Source organism: Nannobrachium achirus, assembly GCF_963921795.1.
Source record: "Nannobrachium achirus genome assembly, chromosome: 8".
Lineage (NCBI taxonomy): Eukaryota > Metazoa > Chordata > Actinopteri > Myctophiformes > Myctophidae > Nannobrachium > Nannobrachium achirus.
Window position 1 is genome coordinate 52,021,973 of NC_137817.1, and position 27,926 is coordinate 52,049,898.

The 27,926-nt window shown below is 43.3% G+C and overlaps 1 protein-coding gene across 4 annotated transcripts; it reads left to right on the plus strand.

Moving 5' to 3' along the window:
- Positions 1–13: 13 nt before the first annotated feature.
- On the plus strand, positions 14–27,914 carry LOC308290319 (protein phosphatase 1 regulatory subunit 3C-B-like). 4 transcript variants are annotated; one of them, XR_013962276.1, is made up of 8 exons: positions 14–191; positions 12,162–12,338; positions 14,176–14,393; positions 15,543–15,664; positions 16,476–16,655; positions 17,811–17,933; positions 20,222–26,454; positions 26,617–27,914. XR_013962276.1 is itself a non-coding variant. In XM_080732117.1 (8 exons), coding segments are annotated over exons 1-8 (975 nt in total). In that variant the 5' UTR covers positions 14–177; the 3' UTR covers positions 23,349–27,914. The 4 variants fall into 4 exon arrangements, 2 of the variants coding, with proteins under 2 accessions (XP_080588243.1, XP_080588242.1); XR_013962277.1 differs by having other exon boundaries at positions 20,222–23,430; positions 26,007–27,914; XM_080732117.1 differs by having other exon boundaries at positions 20,222–20,361; positions 23,348–27,914.
- The last annotated feature ends 12 nt before the right edge of the window (positions 27,915–27,926 follow it).

The window sequence follows — 27,926 nt, forward strand, 5'->3', positions numbered from 1 at the left end:
TCAGACGATTTGGAGGAGGAGGCGTGCAAGGTGGTGTCACACCATGGCAGCGACAAAAACATTACAAAAAACCTTGTGAACAAAGTTTAAACGACAACGTCACCGGGGAATTAAAAGGAATACATAAATAAAAAGCTGCTTATGTGACGTGACGCTGCTTTTTGAAACGACTCTTCAATGAACTGCACCAGGTAACGTAAACAATAATGTTTATTCAAGTACACACCCTACTTTAAGGTTGTTTTACATCAGTGGTTCCTCAAACCTTTACATGCCAAGGACCCCCACATTGACACTTATTAGCCCGTGGACCCCCCGTTTGAAAAGATATGTCAGGGACGCGTGATTTGGACCCCCATAAGAAAAGGTTTTCACGGCTCTAGCATAGTTTGTTTGCTATCTAATTGTAGCCTATTAAACGACAACATTGTGGCTGTGGAAAGCTTGAATTATCCTCTTTCTATCTGCAAAGTGTTTGTTTAATAAAAACCCACCGTAGACATCAATACATGTAACATTATGAGCTACTTTCTGTCAATAAATCCGAGTAGACATGTTTTTGAACTTTGGAAGCGCTCGTCTTCAAAAACGCAACGTCCCGCCTCCTGCCTCCTGCATTATGTGACATTTTGGACCCTTGAGTGGTTTCCCACGAGCGCTTCCAAACTCCAACACTTAGAAAAAAAATATTCACCTGAACTAATTTCTTGACAGAAAGTAGCGCATAACGTGTTTTTTTTGTTTTTTTTTTATTAAACAAGCACTTTGCAGATAGAAAGAGGATAATTCAAGCTTTCCAGTTTTACGTCGTTTAATACAATCAGATAGCAATAAACTGTTTTGATGCTTTGGCTGCCAATGGGAGGTATTGCAACCCTAGATTCAGTATATATGTCACGGTTTTAAAGAGAAACAGGACGGTCGAGAAACGGAGCACTCGGTGTGCAGCACGGGGCGGAACAAGCGGTCGCCCACAGCAACATCCTCCAGGCGGAGCCGCGCCCGCTCGATTGTCCACGACATTGCAAGCGGCGCGCAGGCCAGCGGACCTTGGTCCTGCTCTTCGCCCCCGAGCACCGCAGGTGCGAGTGGCCGCGAAGAGCGGGCCAGGGCCGCGCGGCCGGCGGAGCGCCGCGCGACTTACGAAGCCGTGGTGAATGCAATAGTTATATTCATGCCCAGGCCGTAAGGCCTGGGCAAGCCCACGATAAACACCCTGTCCAAGTGACTACAATGGAGCTAATGGCTAAGCTAGGCTAGGCTAGGCTAGGCTAGGCTAGTAAATACAGTCGCAAACGAGTGACGTCAGCGCCTTCACTAGTGAATGCGAGTGAATGGCTGTCGTCGCTACCTGGTGGTGATTAGTGTGTGGTGAACGACAAAACAAGCGCTCTTACAATGAACGTCCTGCGTTACCCAAACATCCTGTAACATATATACCAGTAAGACTCCCTAATAGGGAGATAAGCGACCGTAGGTCGCTTTTTATCTCCACAAATAGGGCAAAAATTTGTTTTTCCAAAATCTTCCTGATCCATGTTGATGACATGAGTGTAGACATGCTGTGTAGTGATTTTCGTGATTTTAGGGCAAAATCTGTAGGAGCAGTGTCCAAAAATGTGTTTTTAAAAATCGGCCTGAAGGTGGCGCTGTATGGGACAGATTCATGGTGATGGGATGAGTGTAGACATACTGTGTAGCGATTTGCGTGATTTTAGGGCAAAAACTGTAAGAGCAGTGTCCAAAAATGTGTTTTAAAAATCGGCCTCATGGTGGCGCTAGAAGAGGGCCATGTGAGAAATGAGGGGTGGGGTCTCCGCGTTGCCTTGGCGGGCGAATAGGTACCGGCCCCGGCTCTCCCGGACCCTCCTAGCCCGAGTTACGGCATTTAATGTGAGCTGCAGTGGAGGGGGTCCTCCACTGGGGGCGCTACCACTTTTGCATCCGTTCTGGAGCAGCAGGAGTCGGTGGTCCCCGGGAATTCCCCGTGAGCAGCCCCGTTGGGGTGGTCATTTGGTCATTTTTGCACATTTGGTCATTTTTTACATCTGGGGGTCCCCCAGGGACCTGGGGGTCCCTGGAGCTCCGGGGGTCCTTGGAGGTTGTAGTTTGGCAGCCAAGGAGCGTGTGTGCAAAATTTGGCATGGAACGGGGCAACGGTTGCGGAGATATGAGCAGGGCAATAGTGTGACGTGTGAGGTGTGACAGACAGACAGACAGACAGACAGACAGACAGACAGACTGACTGACTGACAGTTTGTGCAGGTTTTGATAGTAAGTGCGACCTACGGTCGCAATAAAACATCAAATCAAGTTTGAAGTGAGCGGTGGTGTGTGTGTGCGTGTGTGAGGCCGCGCTCACACATGTGCGTCACGCATCATCATCTTATCGTCTGAGAATGGCCACTGGGGGCGCCGTACTAATGCATTGTCAATGGAAGGTTGTTTGGTTTTTTGTCGTTGCCGTGTCTCTAGCTCAACCGCAGCCTGTACGCTCTTGAAGAGACACGACAACGACAAAACACCAAACAACCTTGCATTGAGAATGCATTAGTATGGCGCCCCCAGTGGCCATTCTCAGACGATAAGATGATGATGCGTGACGCAGATGTCTGTACGGCGCCTAAGAGACACAATAGTGTGTGCCAGTGGCTACGTCATTGTAGTCCTTAGCGGCCATTTCTTGGGTCAAAACACAGGTGTTTCAATTGTTTGATTGCATAGAACTAATGCTATAGTCTAATCAGAACACCTGTGTAAGGCTGTGTTTACCCAAGAAATGGCCACTCTTAGAACTACATTTGCAGCTAAGGACTACAATGACGTAGCCGCTGGCACACACTATAGCACCACTTGGTCACCAGCGGTATTGCAGCTCAGTGTGTGTGTGTGAGAGAGACGCAACAGCGCCACTTGGTTACCAGCGGTATTGTAGCTCATGATACAGAGAGGCATAGTAGGAAGTAGGAATGGACAAGGTCACTGAGGAGCGGCTGACCACCACTCAAACAATTCTAGTTTTGCAATTTTCATGTTGTAAACTCGATGTTAATTTAAAGGGCTATTTCACTTTTAAAAAAACTTTTGGTAATTTTATCATCTAATCAGGCTTTTATGAACACCCTGAACAGTTTTTAATTTGCTTGTTTCAATATTTAGATATTTGATGTAAATGTTACAAGGCCCTCCAGGCCCAGTGCCTCTCCCCACACACACCCATTGTAACTTCAAACTCTATTTTAACCATGATAGATTCATTAAAAACACCCATTGTTTTTTTCTGGTGAATCATACTACCCTCCTAATATGTGAGCAGGCTCGATAACTTTTTTCATTTATTTTTAATAATTATTGTTTGTATTTCATTTTTTCCATTTTCCCAAATAATTATTAAAAATAAATGAAAAAAAGTTATGGATAAAACACGGCAAGTGGCTCCCGTGGCTTGGAAAGGGTTAAGGTGTTTCCCTGTTGAAAGTGGAATATCCCTTTAACTCTGAGAGTGTACAAATGGAACCATATGGAATTTTACACCCTATACGTTACAGACCCACAAGGGTCCATTTGTTTCCTAACTATCTATCATTTAGCTGGGGACCCCCTGGAACTCCCTCAAGGACCCCTGGGGGTGCGTAAAAAAACAGGCATAATGGTATATAAACACAAGACTATGGGGCAAAAGTTCATATTTACCATGCTTTCTGAAACCAAGACAATGTAGGCATATTGATCAAACCTGCGTTCTCTTTCGTCCTCCTTTACTTAGCAGGTGAGTAAAGCAGGTGGCTGCTATCCTGTCGGGATTGTATTTCTCTATAATGAACGCTGACCCAGACATTATCCCTTCACTTCACTGTCTGTGTCTAAAGTGAAGAGGCTAATATACCAGGGACCACCGACTCCTGGTGCTCTAGAATGGATGCAAAAGTGGTCGCACCCCTAGTGGAGGACCCCCGCCATTGCAGCGCACATAAAATGCCGTAACTCGGGCTAGGAGCGACCGGGAGAGCCGGGGCCGGTACCCACGCACCCGCCTCGGCTGCGCCAAGAGAGCCGTCAACATGAATCTGTCCCATATAGCGCCACCATCAGGCCCATTTTTTCAAACACATTTTTGGACACTGCTCCTACAGATTTTGCCCTAAAATCACGCAAATTGGTACACAGTATGTCTACACTCATGTCATCAACATGGATCTGTCCCATATATTTTTTCAAACACATTTTTTGGACACTGCTCCTACACATCTTGCCCTAAAATCACGCTGCAACCTGACGGTCGCTTATCTCCCGATTAGGGAGTCTTACTGGTATTGTACTTGTCTTGGGCTTAATTAAACATGTTGAATATAACAACACCTTAAATATTGTAACAGGAGTTTGTCTACATTTATTGATACTTTTAAAGGACAACTCGGCAATAAATAACATCTAGGCTAATTTTCCTCCTTATATTTATCCCAAATGACTGTACATGGGGTCTATTTGGCAGAAATGCACCTGTTGTGCAGTTTCCCCAGAAGAACCCAGCAGCCCTCATAGCATAGAGTGGAGCTCATAAGCCTATTGCTTTTACACTATTTGTTGTGGTCAAAAGTTTTTTTTCTTTTCTTCCATGAATGTGTTACTAGTTGTCAGTCAATACACTCGCATCCATGCCATCGTTGTCCCACACGAGCCGCCACACTCTGCTAAACAGATGTTATGCTGTTATTAGTTTTGCCAAGTCCCAGAAAAGACGCGCTGTGATTGGCCAGTACAGTTACTTTGATTGGCAGTTGTGCCGAATGCTCACCCCAAAACATGATTTATGAGACTCTGGGGACTTGTGTGGGACAGCCAAGGCATGGATGTGTTTGTAATGACAACTAGTAACTGATTAATGGGGGAAAAAACACTTTTGACCACAACAAATAGATAGAATACACTCACTCTCTCTCTCTCTCACACACACACACACACACACACACACACACACACACACACACACACACACACACACACACACACACACACACACACACACACGCACACACACACACACGCACACATGCCTGGCTGACCTCCCTTCAAGTGCCACTGTTGAGCAACCTTGCAATGCATGTATTTTACCTATATATACCTCAACCCCTGCTCCACTCACCCAGCGGTGCACAGCCTCCACCGCTCAGTTCACACGGTGTGATTTTTTTTTTTTTTTTTTACTTTTCTGCTTTTGATAGTTCAAGTAAAGATTGACAGAAAAGAGGGATAGAGAGATGGAGAGAGACACGGCAGCAAAGCTCGTCGGGAAGGGACTCGAACCCACGACACGCTGTCAGGCATTAGAGCCTATGTGGTATGCACCGGGACTGCTAGGCGCCTGCATTTGTTGTTTTGTGATTAGGTTGGGTGAGCAATGAGCATGCTTAAGAACATGATATATGTCTATGCAACCACAGAAAACAACTATTATTATTTTAATTCTGGTGAAAACGGGATGATTTCATTGTGAATGTTGAAAACCGGGACATATTAGTGATTTAGAGATATTTGTTGCTTGAAACCGGGACAATCCCGGCCAACATGGGATGTCTGGTCACCCTATACAAGGTCAACTAAAAGGATAAAGACCACAAGATATCTTTCGGGCTTGTTTGTGTTGGGGTCCCTTTGTAATCAATTCATACACAAGTGTGTGTGTGCTTGCGTGCGTGCGTGCGTGCGTGCGTGCGTGCGTGCGTGTGTGTGTGTGTGTTGCAGATGGACTGTTTTTTAGATAGTCATACTGGTTCCCATAGCCTTCCAAGCTCCTTGCCTTGTGTGCTGCAGTGAGTGTGGAGACCCTTCCCCCTTCTATTCTTACAACATACATACAAACCCAGCGACCCTGCTCTGTGCTGGTGAATTAACTGAGTACATTTACTCGAGTACTGTGCTTATTAAGTACTTTTACATTTTTTTTTATGTACAACTTCAGTATGTCTCAGAGGCAAATAATTGTGTGATTGTGTGATTGTCACAATTTATATTATTATTACCCTTATTAGTTTAATGTGATTTCTTTAATTCTTTACTTTATTCCAATATAATGGAATAAAGTATAGTGAAAGTAAATGGAATAAATGGTGAAGGTTGTGCGTAATAAGGCCTAACAAACTAATATGTTGGCTTCCGGTAGGCGACCGACCCTATTAAATACGTGCGACCCAGATGATTTTATTGGCATTTGGAGTAAAAAAAAAAAAGAAAAAAAATTAAGTCAAAATCCGACCGAGTCGATCAAAATCGTCTTACAAAAAATATATTTGGTGCGACCACATTCGCGAAGTTTAATCAAAGTTTTCTTTCGTCTAAAATATCATGTGCGCAAATGTTTTGTTTTACTATTCAGCGTCATCGCGAGGAGACGCGTTGGTCAGGGACCGCGTTGGTCAGGGACGTGCAGAGAATGTTAAGAGAGGCAGGGGCTGACATTTCTAAAAGGGCCCTTTGGTGGACAATTCTCTCTTAAAAGGGCAGGGGCTCAAGCCCCGTTTGATGTCTGTGTGCACGTGCCTGACGACTGGCGTTGGTAAAAGCAAGAGCAGTATCATCGCATCGTCTATGCGAAGCATGGAACAACCACGATGTGAAACGAGCAATTATAATCACACCAATGGATTATGTTTTCGTTTGAACCAAATTAGGTAGTCTACAGAGGGAGTTTTACCGTGAACGTGGCTGCGTGCAGGCAGACTTGTGAGAGAAGAAATCCATGCTTTACATAATGTTTTCGGTGGAGAAGTCTCGTAAACTACCAAATTAGTCGCCCGTTTCAGCTTGACTCGTTATCATTCTGAATCAATTAAAGTTACATTGTGTGATTACACGTGAGCACGTTTAACTCAAGAGGCAAAGCACTGTGTCTGCTAGGCGGAGGAGTCGAGGACGGTCAGTGTAGGGAAAGTTAAGTAGCTGGAGGTTTATTCTTCGCTGTATGTCGGTGTCGCTAAACATGCACCCTTAATCTACAAGCCCACAACCTATTGGATCAGTGACGCATTGTGGACTTGTAGATCAGCCCACTTTTGCAGCGGCGAATGGAGACTTCTGCCTCGCGAGACCAGCCACATTTTAACGTTACATACGAGAAGTGCTGCAGATTTGTTGTTTGAATTAAATATAAATTAATTCGAAGCTCAATTTTTACTTTCGAATGTTCTTATTTTATTTTTGGTATGTGAGTGATACAGCACTTTACTTTGGTACTTTACTTAGAGTTGAATTAAAACTCAAAAGTATTCAACCAGTGTGTGGACATTCTATTCAAAGTTTTCAATTGTTTATTGTTTGTTGTTTTCAGACATTTTGTAAGAGCAGTGTACATGAACCATTTAATGATTTAAAAATTGGTAACTCAGGAAAACAGAATATATTAAAAAAGAAGCATATCGATCATTGCCATAGGAAAAAAAAAAAAAAAAAAAAACTACCTACCCATACTTCCCATGAGGAAATAAAATAAAATTCCTTGCTACCCATCATGCCCACAAAAAAATTTAAATAAAAAATAAAATAAAATAAATTCCCTACCTACTCAGCCCTAAAATTACAGCCAACCGGAAACCAAGGATTTATTTTGCTAGGCCTAATGTGTTAGTGTGTTTGTGTGTGCAGGACAGGTGTGGAGGGTGTGAGGATCTGGGTCAGGGGGTTAGTGTGGTGTTTACACACACACACACACACACACACACACACACACACACACACACGTGCATACACACGTGTGCACATACTGTAGGCTTTCTGAGGCAAGTCGTCTCCTCCGCCTCCCCCTCCCCTCGCTATACATTCCAAGTGAACCATCTGAACCCAATGCTGGGTTCACTGGGTTCACTGAGGATGAGCGACCACCCCCCACATTTCCATCACTCCGTCGCCACCCCCACCCATGAGAAAATATACGTTTACATTGCCAAAGCAAGCTTCAAAATATAATAATTAAAAATAAAAATAAAAAACTATTGAAATTGCGGAACATATATACAGTTGGAGGGGGTACTGCAGTGTGTAAACAGAGCTATGTCACATTTTGTTGTTATATACTGTATGGGTATAAAGCTTTTTGTGAATGTGTGTCAAAGTGCAATTTGACCAAGCTTGTTCACACAAGGCATTCCAGTTCAGTTTGAGACAAACTGGTTGCTAGGGCCGGGGCAGCATGTACTTTTAGTCACTGTTAGTCACTGTTAGTCAACAAAATCTCCAAACACTGAACCAGTCAATGAACTTTGCATGAAATAATAATAGTAGATTCCCAGATGACATAATATTTACACAGCAGGTGACCTGTGTGTGTGTGTGTGTGTGTGTGTGTGGGGGGGGGGGGGGGGGTGAGTGGGGTGAGTTGAGGCAAACTATAGCTGAACCACCGCTCTGCCATATATCACATCACACATAGCAACGCTTAGCGGAATAGTTTACCGAAAATCGACGCGTCGATCGACTCGTGCTCACCGCGACTCAAAAAGTACGAGTCGAAAAATCGAAAAAAGTTTTTTTTTTTAATTATTTTTTTATTATAATTTTTTTTCTTCTAAAGTTTTCCCCAAAAAATGTTTTAATCACTTGTTCGTTATAAGCGTCAATGTTTTCCAAGTGTGAGAGGACCTGTGTGTGTGTGTGTGTGTGTGTGTGTGTGTGTGTGTGTGTGTGTGTGTGTGTGTGTGTGTGTGTGTGTGTGTGTGTGTGTGTGTGTGTGTGTGTGTGTGTGTGTGTGTGTGTGTGTGTGTGTGTCTGTCTGTGTCGGGGACGAGTGAATGTCTGTGTTGCATTCGCATGCATGCGGCGCTGGTCAGGTCCGCGGACTACTGGTTGAGAAACACTGCTGGTCTGTTCGTGTGCCGCGTCATAGCAGTGCGCGCTGACTGGATGTGTTTTGTTTACCTCCTGCCTTTGGATGCATGCTTGACACGAAAGCTCGCTTATTTAATGGCAACGTCGCCTCGTGTGCAGTGATTTTGTCAAGATTGACAATTAAACACAACACAAAATAAATACACTAATCGCCGTTAATGCGACACATACGTGGACACGGTCGGTCGGGGAGGGAGAGCCTCTATGGGGAGAGCGAGCCAGCGAGGCAGACCATTGCGTCGATTTTCGGCGGCGACGCGTCGATTCGCAAATAATGCGTCAATTAACATCCCTAGTCCATTCATACTTTATTAACACATCGGGTGCCCACGAGGTGTCTACGCGTCAATCTCTTTGATCTGTACGAGTGCCCAACGACGCGTTGACGTGTTGTACAGTAAACTATACTGTACTGTAGCTACTGCACTTGGCTACCGCGGTGATGAAACAACTCCATTTCCCAACATGCAGCGCGCAATTACGTCACCCGGACGTGCTGTGTGGCTCGTTGACTTCCTGTCTAGTGGCTGCACAAAAGTGCTGTTTTCTCCGGATTCTCTTCCTTTTTTCATTTTTTTCTCAAAACGGCAGCCTCTTCTACATGCCGTAACACAAACAATGTGGCTCAGAAATGATAAAAAACGGTCCTGACTGAAAGAGAAGATTTTCGCGGAATAAACAGGACATACTCGGATTACATTTACTCAGATTACTTTTCTCGCCAGTACTCTCGCCGGTAGGTAAAATGACGCGTTGCCATGGGCACGAATACATTAAGACATCAGAGATCACGTGGGCGTCCGATGTGTTAACGGCTAGTGCCGAAGTCGCTTGTAAATATTATTGGAGGTCCGTGACATGACAACGTTTGTGGCCGATACATGAGCGTTGCAGGGCGGATACATATCTGACTGGCCCTCGCGCTGCTCGCTGAATGACTGGAGGTCCAGTGAGTAGCAGCTCCAGCAGGCAGCAGCACCAGTGACGAGGTCTCTTCTCTCTCACTCACTCACTCACTCACTCTCACAAACGCTTGAGCTCTGTCGAAAACATTTAATCTACAAGCTCACATTATATACGTGCCGCCTCTCTTGCTGCATGCATGTCATCACAGTCACAACTCGTCGTGGAAAAAGTTGTGTTTAAGCTTTTCTTATCTCTTTAAAACGGTCGGCGACTAGCGAGACGCAGCAAAGCTGTGTGTGTGTGTGTGTGTGTGTGTGTGTGTGTGTGTGTGTGTGTGTGTGTGTGTGTGTGTGTGTGTGTGTGTGTGTGTGTGTGTGTGTGTGTGTGTGTGTGTGTGTGTGTGTGTGTGTGTGTGTGTGTGTGTGTGTGTTGCGCGCGCGCCTCCCAGTCCATCACTCTCGTCTCCAGCCAGAGCGAGAACCAGCTGACAATGTATCCGCTCTGCGACGCTCAATACACGGCCACACAAGCATTTTGAAGTTGGCGTGTCTTCCTCCCAAACGACCGCTGTTTCCATGGCTTCACAGCCGAAAATATTAAATTGGAGCCGGGCTGAATGAATGAGAAGACACCGCTGAGTACCTAAATTAAGTCGGGAGGTCACAACATTTCGGCAGCACCGTGGAACCGAGTTTACTCGGTTGACGCCCCCCATGTTTGGGTTCGCCTAGAGCCGAACCAAAATAAGTTAGGCTCTTTATAAGAGTGTGAATCGACCCTTACTTGGAGCCCTTTCCCTAACGAAGGAGTTTGATAAAATGATTGAATACTTTATTAGAAGTTTGCACAGGCAAAAGTACAGGACAGTACAGTCCACTGATACAAGGTCAACTAAAAGGATACAGACCACATGAAAGCTGTTAGGCCTTTTTACATTGGGGTCCCTTTGTACTCAATTAGGACACATTTCTTTTGGCCTCAGTTCTTAATGGATTGAGGGGGGCATCCCTGTAGGGTTTCTCTTTGTTGAAAACCCAATGGGTAACAGTTCACTGTTCTCTTCATTTATTGATTTGTTTGCTACAGGCAACACCCTGACCTGTATTCGGTCCGAAAATGTTTTGCCAGCAAAGTGAACCTGTGTTTTGTAAACTTTGGTGAGTGATGTTATCCGGGTTTGGGGTTGTAAGGCTTCACAACAGAAAAGTTAAGCTTTTGGTCATGCTTTCACACATTGTTGACACTGTTCACACACTGTTGTCACTGTTGTCATGCTTCACATGAGTCAGTGATGCTCGTAGTCGTAGCTCTTTGAAGGGAATTTCTTCTCTCTCTCTCCTCTGTCTCTCTATCATTCGGGCGAGGCCCACCCTAGAGCCCCTGATGTTTCTTCCAGTTAAAGTGGAATTGTTCGTTGCCACTGTTGCAAAATTGCTTGCTCAGGATGTGACTGTTGGGTCTTTGCTGTTTGCTCTACATGTAAAGTGTCTTGAGACGACCTTTTTTTACACTTGAATACAGTTTAATTGAACTGAAAATTCCACCAACTCATGGTATTTTACCATGACATTATTATTGTAATTATTATTTTTCTAATTATCATCTTTTTACAGAAAATATTGTTCTTTTACTAGCCAAGATGGCACAACATATTTTCAGACAGGGGTCTGTGGTAAAGTACGTGTTACCTTGGGGGTTATGGAATAAATGATGTCAGATATATTTGTATACCCTATATCAGGGGTCTTCAACGTTTTCAGGCCAAGGACCCCTTAGCTGAGAGAGAGATGAAGCAGGGACCCCCCCACAACCTTTTCATAGATTCCATATAGTTTCATCGTTTGACAGCACAATCATCAGTGTATTTTGGATTCATGTCAATTTGTGTTTTCAGATATTTAACCACTTGAACCGTCAATACTTAAAACAAAAAATGAACTTTCACTCTGTACTCAGTCTGCTCTTTTTCCCCTCTACACCAAAGCTCTTTGTCGAAAAACCTATTTCTGGCTAAAGTTCTCAGAATATGGACGCTAGGTGTTCAAGTGGTTAATATAAAAAAAAGGAGAAAAAAAAGTTTCTATCACACAAAGATTTGGAGGACCCCCTGTAGTAACTCTGAGGACCCCCTAGGGGTCCCGGACCCCCTATTGAAGACCCCTGCCCTGTACGTAGGAGGTAGGGTCACTATTTTGAAGGTGCTTGTGAAATTTGAATGCTCTTTTCTGAATGTTAATTAGCGGAGGGAATTGGCCAAGTTCCACTCTGCATCTGCCATTGTTTGGAGACTTTCTTTTAAGTTTTTAATGTGTATTTTAATCTCTCTCTCTCTCTCTCTCTCTCTCTCTCTCTCTCTCTCTCTCTCTCTCTATGTGCAGCGTTCTACTTCCTGGTTCGACTATGAGGCTCTGCTTCGCCAGCTCTCCACCAATCCACGCTTCTCTCGCTGCAAGCGGCTTCAGACCGCTGCGTCCATGTCTGAGCTCCAGACAGGACGCAGCGGACATCTGCAGCTCTACAGGGGGCGCTGTGAGCAACGGCAGCACTGCGGCCAGGTAGGACATGAAAAAAAAAAGGCTTGTCAGAAGCTGCAACTAACGATTCCTTTCATAATCGATTAATCGGTCGATTATTTTAACAATTAATCGATTAATCGGATTTTGGCTTTTATTTAGCTATTACCTTATAAATTAGATTTGAGGTTCTTTTAGATATGTTTTAACGAACATAAAAGACATTAAAGATACAGTACAATAATGTATTACATTTTGCTCAGCTGCCGATTAGGTTGCTAATAAAAGACAAATTAGTCCCCCCAGGAATCCGCGGAGAAAAAGTCTTGGTTCCGCGGAGAACAATCCTGATTCTGCAGAATTCTGCGGAGAACATTTCTTGATTCCGTGGACATTAAAAAACAACCTAAAATGACCAGTTATCAAGCTAAAAATTATATAGTTCTAACAATCAAGTAAAACCCTTCATGAAATAGCTGCAATTAATTGTAATAGTGGTTAGAATAATCGAATAATCATTTTTGAGAATAAAAATCTAATATTAAATCTATTCTTTTTTAATTGCTATTGTTTTTTAATAATTACTTTCTGTTGCAAAGACTATATTGTCATCCAAACCATGCACATAGTAACCACATTTTAGAGGATAGCCTACCTACTACCTAGTATGGGTGTAATATTTATTTATTCTCTTCTGCATTAGCATTGTTATTGCCAGGACCATAGAGGCATAGAGAGGAACTATAGTTCAGGACACAGTTTCTGTCAGGAACGAATGTGGGACCGGACCATGCTAGCTGGAGGTAAGCTAAGCTATTCCCCCAGGCTCTGTATGAGGTGTCCACTGGCCAGACCATGTACAAATCGTTTTATAATAGTAGTAATAACTACTCCCGCCGCTCTGCTGCCACTCGTGACTGTTATTCCGCGGCCGTCAGAAAAGTCCGCGAATGGCCGAGAAATACGCGGGTGGTCACGAGTTCCGCGATGAATTCCGTGATCGCGGATTCCTGGGGGGACTAACAAATAAACAAAATAAATACCCTTTTCTGACTGCATACATTTGATTAAAGAATAGCTACACATTTGTCAGGCTAAAGGGTAATAGTACTCTTTTCAAATAGTTCATTTAAAAATAAATATTTAATTTTTGTTCTTGACCCTATTCCAGCGATTAGTTGCCGATTCGATTACGATTACTAAATTAGTTGACAACTAATTTAATAATCGATTCGATTACAATTAATCATTGCACCCCTATCGTCTCTGCGGGATGCAAAAAAGAAGCTGTGTTCCTTATTAAAAAAAAAAAGAAAGAGATATTTGCTGCCTACAGGGCAACCAGACATAGTTCTTGTTAGTTCACTATTGTTCTCATTCCGAGGATCTTTTGCCAGCAAAGTGAACCTGCTTTTTGTTAACCTTTGCTCAACAGAGAAGTTAAAGTGATATTCCACTTTCGAAAAAACTTTGTCTAATCAGGCTTGTATGAACACCCTGAACAGATTTTAAGTTGCTTGATTCAATATTTAGATATTTGATGTAAATGTTATCAGGCCATCCTCCTCCAGGACCTCTCCCCATACACACCAATTGTAACGTCAAACTCCATTTTAACCATGATAAATTCAATAAAAGCACCCATTATTTTTTTTTGGTGACTCATAATAGCATATGGATATGTACAGTAATAGATATTTACTTGCGCCAGCAGAGCGCGCAAGTAGGGTGGTGATAGCTGGCTGTGGGTATGTACATTATGTGGATATGTACAGTATGTGGATATGTACAGTATGTGGGCATAACTTAAGCCAATGAGGGAGCAGTGTTCTCGGTGACCACCAGCTATTATCACCCTACTTGCACGCTCTGCTGGCAGAGCGTGGTCCTCCCTCAGCAGTCCCAGCAGCTCCCAGAAGAAGAAGCAGCAGCAGCAGCTGCAGAAGCAGCTGCAGAAGAAGAGCGTGGTGTGGTCAGACTCCAGGGGCCTGTCTCTGACCACTGTGCATCTCTTCAAGGAATTCTCAGACCACCTGCACTTACACCTGTCTGACCTAGAGGTCGCTGCCGCCGCGCTGCGCCTGTCAGACCAACAAGGTACAGCAGCGACCGCATTTTTCCCGGTGAACCTGAGCGCAACGGTGGGGCCGATGGGCAAGGAAGGTCGCAAGCTTATGAGAAACAACTTAAATAAGACCTTAAAACCTGGCGAAAACAATTGCGTGCATTAGCGCAATTAAATGGAAAACATTAAATTAACTTCTGAAAAGCCTAATAGGTCTTAAAACATGGCGAAAACAGTTGCGTGCATTAGCGCAAGATCAGATGAGGATAAAGGAAATCATTAAATGGAAAACATTAAATTAACTTCTGAAAAGGCTTCTAAGCCTACACTAGCCTACTAGTAAAACTAGTGGAACCGCGATCTTGCCACACGTGAATAATTGTGGTAAACAATAACACAAACCATATAAATCCTTAGTCTAGTAGTGGGGGAAAAGGTTATCATCGTGGCCCCAAATAACTTTTAAATATCTTGCAATTGGTGACGAGTCTCTTACGAAATGCCTCTCATTCTCAATACATAAAGCTATATAACCTCTCCATCATCTGCAATAGTCAGTGGTGTGTCCCGCTCCCCCACCGTTGCACTCAGGTTCACCGGGAAAACTGTGGTCGCGGTACAGCACTGTCTTTCTTCTGTCAGATCAGCAAGGTACCGTATACTGGCCTTCTTCCCCAACAACCAATGAAATCCTGATCAGGTCACCTTAACACATTGAGTGCCCAAGATGAAACAAAAATCCCATAGTGCCTAATATTTAATTGATTTTACCCTATTTCGGAGTAAAAGTAATCGTGAGTAGATGTAATCCGAGTATGTCCTGTTTTCTTTTGCGATAGTATTTTCTTTCACACAGAAAAATAACAACCGCAGGCATCAGTGCTTTTGGAGCGGCCAGTAGAGAAGGCCACGTTTTAAACATGAACGTGATTTAAAAGTTAGATTAGGAGAAAACATCCACTTTTGTGAATCTCATAACACTGCTGTCTATGAGGAAACCGGAAACTCCCGGTCACGTGAGTATTGGAGTGTGTCTCTTCAGCCACGGGTGCCTCGTACAGTAAGCTACAGCTTACTGTAGCTTACTGTACAACGTGTCAAACGTGTCTTCCACCAAATCGTTTTTTTATTGAGATATGCTCTATTTAATTGAGATATTCTCAATGAACAAATTAATGCAGGTGTTCCAGCTCCCAAGGCCCACCACCCCAGCCTCCTCCTGGACTTCCCCCAGCCCGCTGCAGACTACCTAGATTTCCGGAATCGGCTGCAGGCCCAGCTGGTCTGCTTGGAGAACTGCCAGGTCTGAAAATTACACCTCACCATTACTGTGGCAAACACAATTGCAAGTAACTATATTAACGCTGTAATCACAATATGCGTAAAATAGTAGTTCACCCCCAAAATGACTTTTTTTCTATTGATTACTCATGCCATGTAGACTTGAGTTCAATAATATGTTTTGGTTTTTGTCGCATTCCTAAGACAACAATACATTTGCCCCCATTGATTCCGGATCGGGACCCGAGTGCATTTGGGTCCCCATCCGGAATCAATGGGGGTAAATTTACTATAATCAATTTTCTTTCTCCTAGGAATGTGACAAAAACCAAAAAATGTTATTGAACTCAAGTCTCCATGGCATGAGTAATCAATAGGAAAAGAAAAGTCATTTTGGGGGTGAACTACTCCTTTAAAACATAAAATGGCACTTTTGTGCATCCCTATTCTGGGGGGGGGGAACGTTAACGCGTTTGTAGACCGGCTATTTTTGGCGAATGGATTTATGTAAAACGAATTAATGGTGTACCAAATGCACTCTTTACAGGTCCGTTTTATCAAGTACAGAGGGTTTATGTAGTGCTGAACAAAAGCTAATTCATCCTATAATGATGGTGGGTAATTATCATTAGTATTATTAGTATACTATAAGTGCCCCAAAGAAAGTGCTTCCGGTTGGGGACCGGAAGCGTGAACCAGATCTGCATTTTTGGGGCCAGAACATCACGTTTCTCTGTGACCACTTCTGCTGCGTTCACTTCCTTGTTACACAACACTGCTGCTAGCTCAGCAACGCTAGCATGGGTTAAGATGCGATCCTTTCTAATGGCTAGGTCCAGGAGCACTCCATGTGCGGCACGGTGAAGGTGAGGAACATCTCCTTCCAGAAGAAGGTGTTCGTCAGAACCACGTTCGACGGCTGGATCTCCAGCGAGGACGTGGCCTGCTCCTTCCTCAACAACGTCTACGGAAGCAAAGAGACCGACACCTTCAGCTTCAGTCTGGAACTGAAGGTAGGATATAGAGAGCGACACCTTCAGCTTCAGTCTGGAACTGAAGGTAGGATATAGAGAGCGACACCTTCAGCTTCTGTCTGGACTAGAGTTCTCAAATTCCGCCCCAATCTGACATTTTTTGGCCAGGTAGGGCCTAAAATGTATGCCAATTAACTAGGCCGGACCTCGGGCTCAATCAAAAAAAGAAAAAATATGTTTTTATTATTTATTATTACTTTTGATAGACTCTGTGATAAAGAGTTCTCAAATTCTTCCCGAACCGGATCCGAAGTTTTCGGGCCGGATAGGGCCTAAAATGTATGCTTATTAGTCTACTACTAATGGGCCGGGCCTCTGGGCCGGAACTACATTTTCAGGACTGTTGGGAACTCTAGTCTGGACCTGAGCAGGAGTCTGGAGCCCAGGGTAGGATATGTGTATATATGAATATATTAGATATATTATTACACAGCCGGGCTCAATGCACCTGGCTGCACTGCTTGAATGTTATGCAGTATCCAACATGAAAGCCACGTAAACAAACATACAATGTAATTTATAACTAAACATTGCTCTCAAGAATGTTTTGAGCGAGAAATAGGGGGTCTTTGACATGAAAAAGCATACATGGCGTGTTTCAAAAAGCTTAGAAGGATTTAGAAGACATTTGTAGAATCGGCCTCAGGTCTTAACTCATCGGTCATCACCTGCCACGGGAAGACTTTGAAGAGTTTCCTGTTTTGACTCTGGATGATGCTGTTTTCACTAGCCTATGGGTCACCAATTATTTTCCAATTCCACTGGACGTCACCTTACACGTCGATGACTTAACCGGAAAAGCTTTTCCTTTTTTTTTTATAAAAAAAAGAAAACGGCACAACTGTGCGAAGTGAGCAGCGCAAACACGACACACGTGCATATGGGCTGTTCCTGTCCGTGAAGTCAGTTACTTTATGTGTATGAGCACGGAAGGAGATCCGTACTATCCGTACTAATACATTTGGCTAATACACACACAGTGAAATGTAGGAGTCAAAAACGCATAGCGTGTGTGTGTATGTGGAGAGGGGATGGACGCAAGGTTGAAATGGAAGCCTCTATCTTTGGAGTGGATTGTCGCGTGGCGGAAAAAAAGGTTTTTAACAGGTAAAAATGTTCCATGTCATGACGCAGGTTTGCCAGCAGGTGGAGTTCTGTTTGTGTTACGAGGCCGGCGAGCAGACGTTCTGGGACAACAACCACGGGAACAACTACTGCCTGCTGCCGTCCAACTGTGAGACAGAAAGCTCCGCCTCCGTAAGCCCCGCCCGCTACCCTAATTCTTCCTCCTAATCACCTTTATAACCCCGCTATCGTAGCTCCTTTTTTTTTTTTTTATATATTTATCCCACGATTTTCAATTTGTGTCAATTATCTAATGTAATCCTGGGCACTACACTCCCTCTGCAGTTACTATCAAAACCTCCACCGGCTGTCTGTCAGTCTGTCTGTCACGCGTTACACGTCACACTTTTGCCCTACTCATATCTCCACGTTGCCCCGATCCATGCCAAACTTTGCACACACACTCCTTGGCTGCCAAACCACAACACCTCGTTTCTCACATGGCCCTCTTCTAGCGCCACCATGAGGCCTTTCTTGCAAAACACATTTTTGGACACTACTCCTACAGATTTGGCCCTAAAATCACGCAAATCGGTACACAGTATCTCTACAGTCATGTCATCAAAATGCATCTGTCCCATCTAGCGCCACCATCTGGCCGATTTTTTTAAACACATTTTTGGACACTGCTCCTACAGATTTTGCCCTAAAATCATGCAAAGCGGTACACAGATCTCTACAGCCATCTCATCAAATGCATCTGTCCCATCTAGTGCCGCCATCTGGCCGATTTTTTAAAAACACATTTTTGGACAGTGCTCTTGTATGTGAAATTTGTCCATCCTATTACAACTAGGAGCAGTGAGAGGCCATGTGGCGCTCAGGGAGTCATAAGGGGTTAAAGGACAACTTTGTTTTTTTACAACAAGGGTTCATATTTTAGATTGCAATTAGAGATAAGAAAAGATGAGTGTTAAAATGTTTTCATTTACTGCTTTCTATCGTTTTAGTGATTTTAATTACTGATTGATTTCAATCAAGGCCATGCGTGCAAGTGGCTAAATGTCTTTTTAGACACAATAAGCCCATTCCCACGATGCACCACAATCTTTTATGGTCAGATGTGACTTATGGGGGCTAGTAGTGTTACTGTAAAGAAATTGCACGCTTATTGTGTCTAAAAAGTCATATTTAGCCACTTGCACGCATGCCCCCAACCACTGAAATCAAGGACATTAAAATTGCTAAAACCATAGAAAGAAGTAAATGAAAACATTTTAACACTCGTCTTTTCTTTTCTCTAATTACAATCTAAAACAGCGGTGCGCAAAAGGTAGATTGTGATCTACCAGTAGATCACAAAGGCTGTGTAGGTAGCCCACATGACATGCCGCTGAAGAAATATTGAAAACTAAAATATTAAAATCATATTTATCACAAAATCCCTCTTTTTGGCATCTGTTGACTTGATTGATTGACATCAAGAAGGGCCTTTCAGCTCCCTTCACGGCTGTTTTCAAGAGTCAGTACAAAGAGCCCGAAAACCTACCACTCCCATACAGATTACAGATTGGGATGAAGACTTTATTTCCCCCACTATTTCCCATTCCAAGTGTTAGTCTTATGCAACGCCAGTGCCGCTATTCCAAAGCTCCCTCAGTTTTTTATTTTATTTTTATTTTTATGTATTTTTTGTGGGTAGATCATGTTGAGCTGGTCATTTTAAAAGTAGTTCTCAAGTGAAAAAAGTGTGGGCACCCCTGGTCTAAAATATGAACCCTTGTTGTAAAAAAAACAAACTTGTCCTTTAAGCCTTGCTCAGGGACACATCAACACATAGCTGGCCTGGCCGGGAATCGCACCTGGGACAACCAGGAGCTCTGGCTCCCCAGACAGGCTCACTAACCACTCAGTTATGGCCACCCCTACTCGGCTAAGGCCACCCATAGCTGACACCCGTTTTCAAACATTGTCAGAAATGAGTGGAAACAGCAGATCTATGAGCTCACAATGCGTTGCGCTGTGACGTGTTTGTTTGGAAGCGTGTTTGTACATTGGCTATTTCTGCTGTATTAAAACAACATTCCAAAGTATAAATTCTTTCAATAATGGCCTGGTTTAGCCATAGCACATACCGTATTTTCTGGACTATAGGGCGCACCGGACTATACGGCACACTGTCAATGAATGGTCTATTTTCAAAATGTTTTCATATATAAGGCGCACCGGACTATAAGGCGCACATAATAGACGCTACCGTTGCGTTATGCATCCAACAGATGGAGCTGTGCTAAAGGGAATGTCAATGTCAATGAATGATCCATATATAAGGCGCACTGGACTATAAGGCGGACTGTAGTTTTTTTGAGAAAATTAAAGGCTTTTAAGTGCGCCTTATAGTCCGGAAAATACGGTAATTTTTAGTTGATTAGGAATGTCATGATGGTGATAGGTGGTTCTGAATGTCTGGATGCTGATAGGTGGAGGTCCGCACAGAGGGCGGGGCCTCAAAGAGCAAGACAGAGATGGTGTTCATTGCTCTCGGGAGTCCGAGGACGTCGGCCAGGACCTTCCCAGAATGGCAGAGCTTGAGACGCATAGAAAACCACACCTACTACTGGTGAGGAGGGAGAAGACGCACATAATGGCTTCCTATAGACCTTATTCACACCGCGGCCACCTTGGATCACATGACCACACGGGCTGGCAACACATCTGAGCCTGCATTACAAGTCATTGTCCCAAAATATTAGTTATTTTCATCCACTTTCTTTGACCAAATTGACAAAGGGCAGATGACAATGTCAACACCCCCAAAAGGATTCAAAAGAGCTGCAGTAAGTGGATTGAATCGTACATCCACAATATTGGTTGCAACATTAATGTGTACAGACTTGCTATCTGTGTCCCCAGTTAAAGTATGATTATTTGGGGGGTCTCGGCCTGAGAAGGTTGTATTGAGAACCACTGCATTAGATCTTTAAAAAGAGATTCGTTAGAGCTTTCTAAAGACTTGGTAAGCTTCAGCAGCTTCATAAACAACTTCATAAGAGCTTAATAAACAGCCTATGATATAGGTAGGGTTGAGGGGAGTGACATCCTCATGGAGGCGGAGTTAATGGGTGTGACATCCTCACGGAGGCGGAGTTAACACTTTGTAAGCCCTCCGCACTTGCCCGTACTTGTCTGGACCACCCAGTGCGCCAGGTCGTACATTCCCGTACTTTTGATATAAATGATAACTAGAAAATATTGTTCCTTCGAAACAATTGTGGGCTCGCTTCAAGCCAGAAAACAATGGCTATAAATGTACAAAATGTCAAGATCGCAGGCAGTGCTCTCTTTGACGTTACTGACGTCAAAGATTGGTCCATTTTGTTCCAAAAATGTGTTGCAAAAGTTGACCCGCTGGTGGCGCTATAAAAGGCCAATGTAAGAAGGGTGGTATCTGCTCCTTGACCTATTGGGAATGTGCTTGCAAGATTTCACGCACATTGCAGGCTGTGTTCATGATTTGAGGTGTTTTTGGCTTTGGCCACTTTATCGCTGCTTGCAGCTATATTTATTATTTTATTTTTTTGTGTGTGTGCACTTCATAGGCATATTACATAAAGGTCCTTAGATTGTGTGTAGAATGTTTCATGCAAATTGCAAAAAAAAATCCTAACGGGTTTAAGCGTTTCACAAACTGCTCAAAATTATATAGCGCCCCCCTTTGGCCAATTGGAGTAAGATTGGTTTTAGTGATATTTGGACTAACACTCTACATCTTTGCCAAATGCCATGAACATGTTACTTTGCATGTATGATTTAGAGGCAGAAGAATAATTTGCATAAAACTGTAATATTCATTGAATTATTAAAAAAAGCATGTTTCAATTTTTTTTTTAATCCGATCTGACAGATCTTTAGATATCGGTCCAAAGTTCATGTAAAAAAATGTTTTGTGGACGTGACGCGAAAATTCCAGAATAAAAGCGGGTTTAAGCGTTTTACAAACTGCTCAAAATGGCGGAAAATCTAAGGGCGGAGCTTACTTAACAAAGACACAGATGTCTTCCGCTCGAGTCAAAGCACGCGTGTAAGCAAGTTGCATGTCTTAAAACGAAACGAGTCATGACTTATGCCCGTTTGAAGTTTGAATTTTCAAACGCTTCGTATAGCGCCCCCCTTTGGCCGGTTGGAATAAAATTGGTTTCAGTGATACTTTGACTAACCCTCTACATCTTTGCCAAATGCCATGAACATGTAACTTTGCATGTATGATTTAGAGGCCGAAGAATAATTTGCATAAAACCGCAATATTGATTGTATTATTAAAAAATTATATTTCACTTTTAAAAAATCTGGTTGATCAATCTGACCGTATTGGTCCAAAGTTCATGTGAAAAAAGTTTCGTGCGCGTAACGAAAAAAAACCAGGAGGAGATAGATTTTTACTGTTTTTCATATAATTCCAAATTGTGGGAGATCTAAAAGGTCAGAGGTCAAAAGTCAGAGCGTAAAAGTTGTTCGGCATGAGGAGACGCATACGTGTATACAGGTTTCATGGCTGGACCTCAAACACAGCATGAGCTATACCTGTTCAAAGTTCGCACTTTCGAAGGCTTCCTACAGCGCCACCATTTGGCCTATTGCTATAGAAAATAATAGCACACTTCGCCACTGTAAACTGAACACATTGATGTTTTTATTTTCATTTTCTGTCTAAGTATGTAGGAGTAGTAAGACACCTAAGTTTTGAGGAGAACTGACTGACTGACTGATAGATAAATAATGACAATATCTAAAGTGTGCTCGCCTTATAGGCGAGCCCACAATAATCAAAAAAAAAACGATCGGCCGTTCTTCTCTGTGTCTTTTTGGAGCCATCTGAAAGGGTTAACATCCCCTCTCACTCATTTTCTGGACGTGGGTGTGCTACTCGTAGCATCCAGCAGGCCACGCCGTTCACTTACATTCTGGCTGCATGCATGCCTGCCTGCTTACTCCCTCACTCCACGGAGAAAACACTCGACAGCAACAACAGACAAAATGGCTGGATTACAAGCATCTATGTTTCTGTACTTGGATCGCGGACTCAATCACGCTCGGGCACCGCTTCCCTATCGATGTTTTCCCCGTATCGCTCCATAATGACCGGACGAGAACAGACTTCTGGACCATGAAAAAAGGTTGGCCAAACAAAAAAAAAACGTTTGCTGGCTTGCACGGAGCGATCCGATTGTGTTCTTATGGTTACGTGCTTTACTTTTTTAAAACATGTTTATAAATACATAGGAGATTTGCTCGGCAGTACCATAGGTAAAGGGGGTTCTGGGGGGGCTTGCAAAGAGTTAAGTAGCCTGGGTGCCAGCCTGACACGCGTGGATTGGTTTTGTCACTTAACTTCTCAGTCTGGCCAGCCTCTTATCTCCAAGGGAGGTGGGACACAGAGAAACTATCAGCACTTTGACAACAGAAGCACTCGTCTATGTGGTGCCCTCAGGGGAGATGAATATAAGAAATGTTTTTAGACTCGGGGATGTAATTTTGCACCAGAAGTGTTGAACAAGCGTTACTAAACAACGTTAAAGTAACGCTAAACCTTTGATGCCTTTTCTTAGACTGAAGCTTGGAGCCCCTTCAACTCAGCCCACACACCGGGCTAGCCCCCCCCACCCCCCACCCAAGGCATCTGTAAGCTCAGGTATTTAATGTCTAATAACAGATCTGTAAGCTCAGGTATTTAATGTCTAATAACAGATCTGTAAGCTCAGGTATTTAATGTCCAATAACAGATCTGTAAGCTCAGGTATTTAATGTCAAATACCAGATCTGTAAGCTCAGGTATTTTGGACATGCGACACCATTGTACAATGAAGTAGGCTATAAATTGGACTTTTAGACATTTGTTGCTAGGCATATTGTTTGAAATGGTTATGTATGTTACTTCATATTGAAGTGACCTGGTTGAGGTGACATGTTTTATATTTTTCACTTTTCTTCGCCAAACACACACAAGACCTGTGTGGCCGGGGATTGCCTGGCTCCAGCCAATAGACCCGCCCACTCTCTGAGTGGACTGCTTCTCTTGGTCTGGAATTAGCATATGACACGCCTCTTTCTATGGTATCTTGGCAAACCAACCAATGAAATCAATGCAAGACGGAGGAGGGGTGGGTCTAACTTTTGAAAATCAACAGAAACAGTGGAGGGAGGGGTGGCTCACCAGAGCTCTTAATTGCTCCCTTTGAACTTCAAAGGGGTTCTGAACTGCAGTAATTGATTGAGCCATACAAGTGTCAATAGCTCGGTAGTGCTTCTCTCTAATCAATGAAACATCAAAGAAAACGACTTGTTTGATGCCTGTCATACATGGGAGGGGGAGGGGTGAATGTTTTGTGTACACAAGTCAAACACAACCCCTCCCACCAGATCTCTTGTGATTGGGAATTTCAAATTTTAAATCCCCTCCCCTTTGAAATCTCTTGTCAATGGGACAATGTCAGAGTCAAGCTCCAGTGCAGCGTCTGAAATCAGGCTAGGCCGGGGAGGGGGGTTGGACACACACATGCAACTGTTTTCCTCTCAGCTAGCCAAGAAGAATAAGCATCCCTGTTAGCATCCCGGCACTTTGATCATTAGGAATACTAAAAATAAGTCAAATTAACCACACTTTCCTTCCTGTTTAACACATCTACTGCCTTTTAATCTGAAGAGATGCTTGGTGCCGCGCCGCTTTCTCCGTAGGCCGCCGCTATTATTTTGAAGGGCCGGAAGGGGGTTGTTTTTGTTTTTTTGGATTATCACTTGACGGCAACGATTACGTCATCTAGTCACATGACAGTGTGTGCCCAGAAGAGAAACATGGCTGCGCCCAGCCCGAGTCTATTGTGTACAGTATGCAGACCACTAGGGTTGGGTTCGGTAACCGCCGTAGCGCCGTACCGTGCTTACCGCGGTAAAAAAAAATTTTTTTAATTGAAAACAAGCGAGTTTTAAAACAGGGGAGAAGCGAGGACCGCATGCGCTCCATGCCGCTCTGCTCTGGGCCGTGTACCACATGTTTGGAAGCCACATATACGTCACTCTCAGAGACACAGACCTGCAAAGCCTGGGCAGGCAGCAGCCTCCCTCGTAGAGGAGTACAGAGCAGCGTAAACTTTCTCTGTAATCCACACGACACAAGGATGTTAATACATACCTTGTGTTGTGGCATATCTTTTTTTATTCATACGGATTAGTATTACTGGCGGAGCGCGGGCCGCGTGGACTAAAACCGAAAATGAAACTATTTTACTTTTTCCACCGCGTCGCGCATTGTGCTCTGTCCGGCGGCGCGTCGGCGATTTTATAACCTTTTCTGTCAAGTCTTGTAACTAAAACCTGTATATAGCAGCACTCAATCACTGCGATTTGAGAGTTGAGACGTGACGTGAGTTTACAGAATCACTGTACACGATCTGACTACCCGTCCTCTTCTGGTTTGTTCACACACAGCTGACAGCTGTTTGTGTCTGAAAAGCCCAAGTAGCTAGCCTACGTTACTATGGTAACCCGACAGTGCAGATCTAAAAGCTCAGAACGCGTCGCGGATGCAATGTGTTGTGAGCTTGTAGATCTGCTCCTTTCAAAGCCAAACCCGCTGTGCTGTATGGAGAAGTATAACTCGGGCAGTCAGGATGTGGAGAGGCAACTTTTGGGAAGATGATTGCAATATTTTGGCTTATCGCTGAACCTTAATTAATAGATACGGGGGTGCGGGAAGACGGTAATCGCGGTAACAAAATGTCGATACCGCCCCACGCCTACAGACCACCTTTTGTATAAAAATGTCTCTTTTGAGTAAATGAAGTCTCTTTATGGGCCTCTCAATGGATTTACTATGGAGGACGTTCACTTCGCGTGCACGCCCGATGTGCGTTGTAAACAAATCGCGGACATTACCGATACGGGCGGGACCGGAGCGACGTACAGTACAGTAAGTAATTATACCTTTACTGTAAATACAGTAAGATTCACAGTCCTCACCGTCAACGGCACCATGATTTTAACCCTTTCAATGACGGTGAGGATTGTCAACGGCAGCAGAACTGTTAATGATCGTAGCCTCCTGGTAAAGAAACAATAAAAATAAAAGGGAAATAAATGATAATAAAAGTGTATTTGTGTGTGTGTGTGTGTGTGTGTGTGTGTGTGTGTGTGTGTGTGTGTGTGTGTGTGTGTGTGTGTGTGTGTGTGTGTGTGTGTGTGTGTGTGTGTGTGTGTGTGTGTGTGTTTTAGCGTGTCTGTCACACCACCAACTGGTGTTCTGCTGTAGAAAAAATATCCTGTTAAAGAATGTGAATTTAAAGTTTAAGTACATGACCTTTATGTTTAAGAATGTGACAGTGAAAGTGAAAATGTGACGGTGAAAGTGCATTGAAAAAGGAAAGAATTCAACCAGGTATTTATCCTTAAACGGCCGCTGACATTAAAAAACATTGTGGGTAGACAATAAGCCAATCAAATCAATTTGCTGTACTAATGGTCATCTGCTGTTTTGGGCAAGGGGCAGATGACAGACCTCCTGGGGGCGATAGTGATTTTCTTAATTTCAGCAATTTCTAACTACTTGACATGGACAATGTTGCTAAAACTAAGATATCTGAGAGGTAATATATATATATTTGTATTTATTTAGTAATAAAATACATTTTATGTGGAGGCGTTTTTGTGCCTTGCCTTTATGGTCAATCTATGTCTGACTGTCTGTGTCTGACTGCTTCCGCCCCTTTTTCAAACCGTTTCTACAAAAACCACGTGACCTACTGTATTACAATATAAATCTTTGGGGCTTGTCATAGCTACTTCAAAAAAAGAAAATAAAAGAAAAAGAAAGACATGAGCACAGGTCTCCACCAGTTAGGTAGGTTATTTTGGCCTGCTGGTGGCGCTATAATAGGCCAATGTAAAAAGGGTACCATGTCTTCTTTGGCCTTTCACGACAATCGGGACGCTGCGTGCATGATTTTGTTCCAAAAATGTGTTAAGCAAAAGTCGACCTGCCGGTGGCGCTGCAACAGGCCAATGTAAAAATTTGTTGGTGGCATTTGTTCTTTCACCTAGTATAGGAATGTGCATGCAAAGTTTCACGGAAAGAGCAAGAGAGAGAGTGTGTGTGTGTGTGTGTGTGTGTGTGTGTGTGTGTGTGTGTGTGTGTGTGTGTGTGTGTGTGTGTGTGTGTGTGTGTGTGTGTGTGTGTGTGTGTGTGTGTGTGTGTGTGTGTGTGTGCCAAAACACTCCAGAAGATATCTTTTTTTGTATGGTTGAATTTGGTCAGGAGTAATGTGTTCTTTTTGTATGGGTTTTCAGTATACGGTGAATAATGTGAAATGTATTCTTGATATTTCAGTACAGGGCAGATTATACTGAGGATCAGATTTACAAGCTCACAACTTGTCTCATTCCACGACACGTTGTGAGCTTGTAAATCTGCTATTAGACTTTGTTTTGGTCCCTCTACGGCTAACGTAGCCATGTTTTACTGTTGTATCCACTAGCAACAAAGACGTGTTGTTTACTGCCGTATCCTAGCAACAAAGAATCATGAAGTGCATGGAACCTGAAACAGGATGTTATTGTTCTGGTATTGTTTTTTTAAACAGGAAGTGTGATATGTAATGTTTGAAAAAAAAAAAAAAAAAATCTAAAGATTGAAGGTAAAGCCTTCAATCAGACAGTCAGCTGGACAAACAGACTGCTTTTATTTTTCTACTGAAAGTATATTTTAAAGAAAACTGTTAAAAGGACCATTTCACCTCTGGGACAACCAGATCTTATTTTATTGTTGATTAGGACACGATCAACACAATCCTGAGTTATTTTGTGTGTTCAATCTGTGTTTTTTTGTTGTTGATATTTTAGCATTTCAGCATGCTACAAAGCATCATATGATGCAAAATGCATCATTGTAGCATGCTACAACGCATCATATGATGCAACATGCATTTTATTTAAGAATAAAAGTCAAATGCTTCTAGAACATTTCTGTCTGTTTTGTTGTCTAGAAATCCACAGCCTTGTAGTTTAATTAGTATTATGACAACATCCCGTCAAAGAGAAACAAAAAGTAGGTTTGTAGAGGTCACCTCAGTTTAAACCGCAAACTGGCCCAACTGGCCATAAAACCCCTCTTCCATTCCAGGCCTGGGAAGGAGGGCT

Coding starts and splice junctions, on each gene's coding strand:
- LOC308290319 (XM_080732116.1), top strand. Junction 15,665..16,475: donor TCTGCTTGGAGAACTGCCAG/GTCTGAAAATTA, acceptor TCTAATGGCTAG/GTCCAGGAGCACTCCATGTG. Junction 16,656..17,810: donor GCTTCAGTCTGGAACTGAAG/GTAGGATATAGA, acceptor GTCATGACGCAG/GTTTGCCAGCAGGTGGAGTT.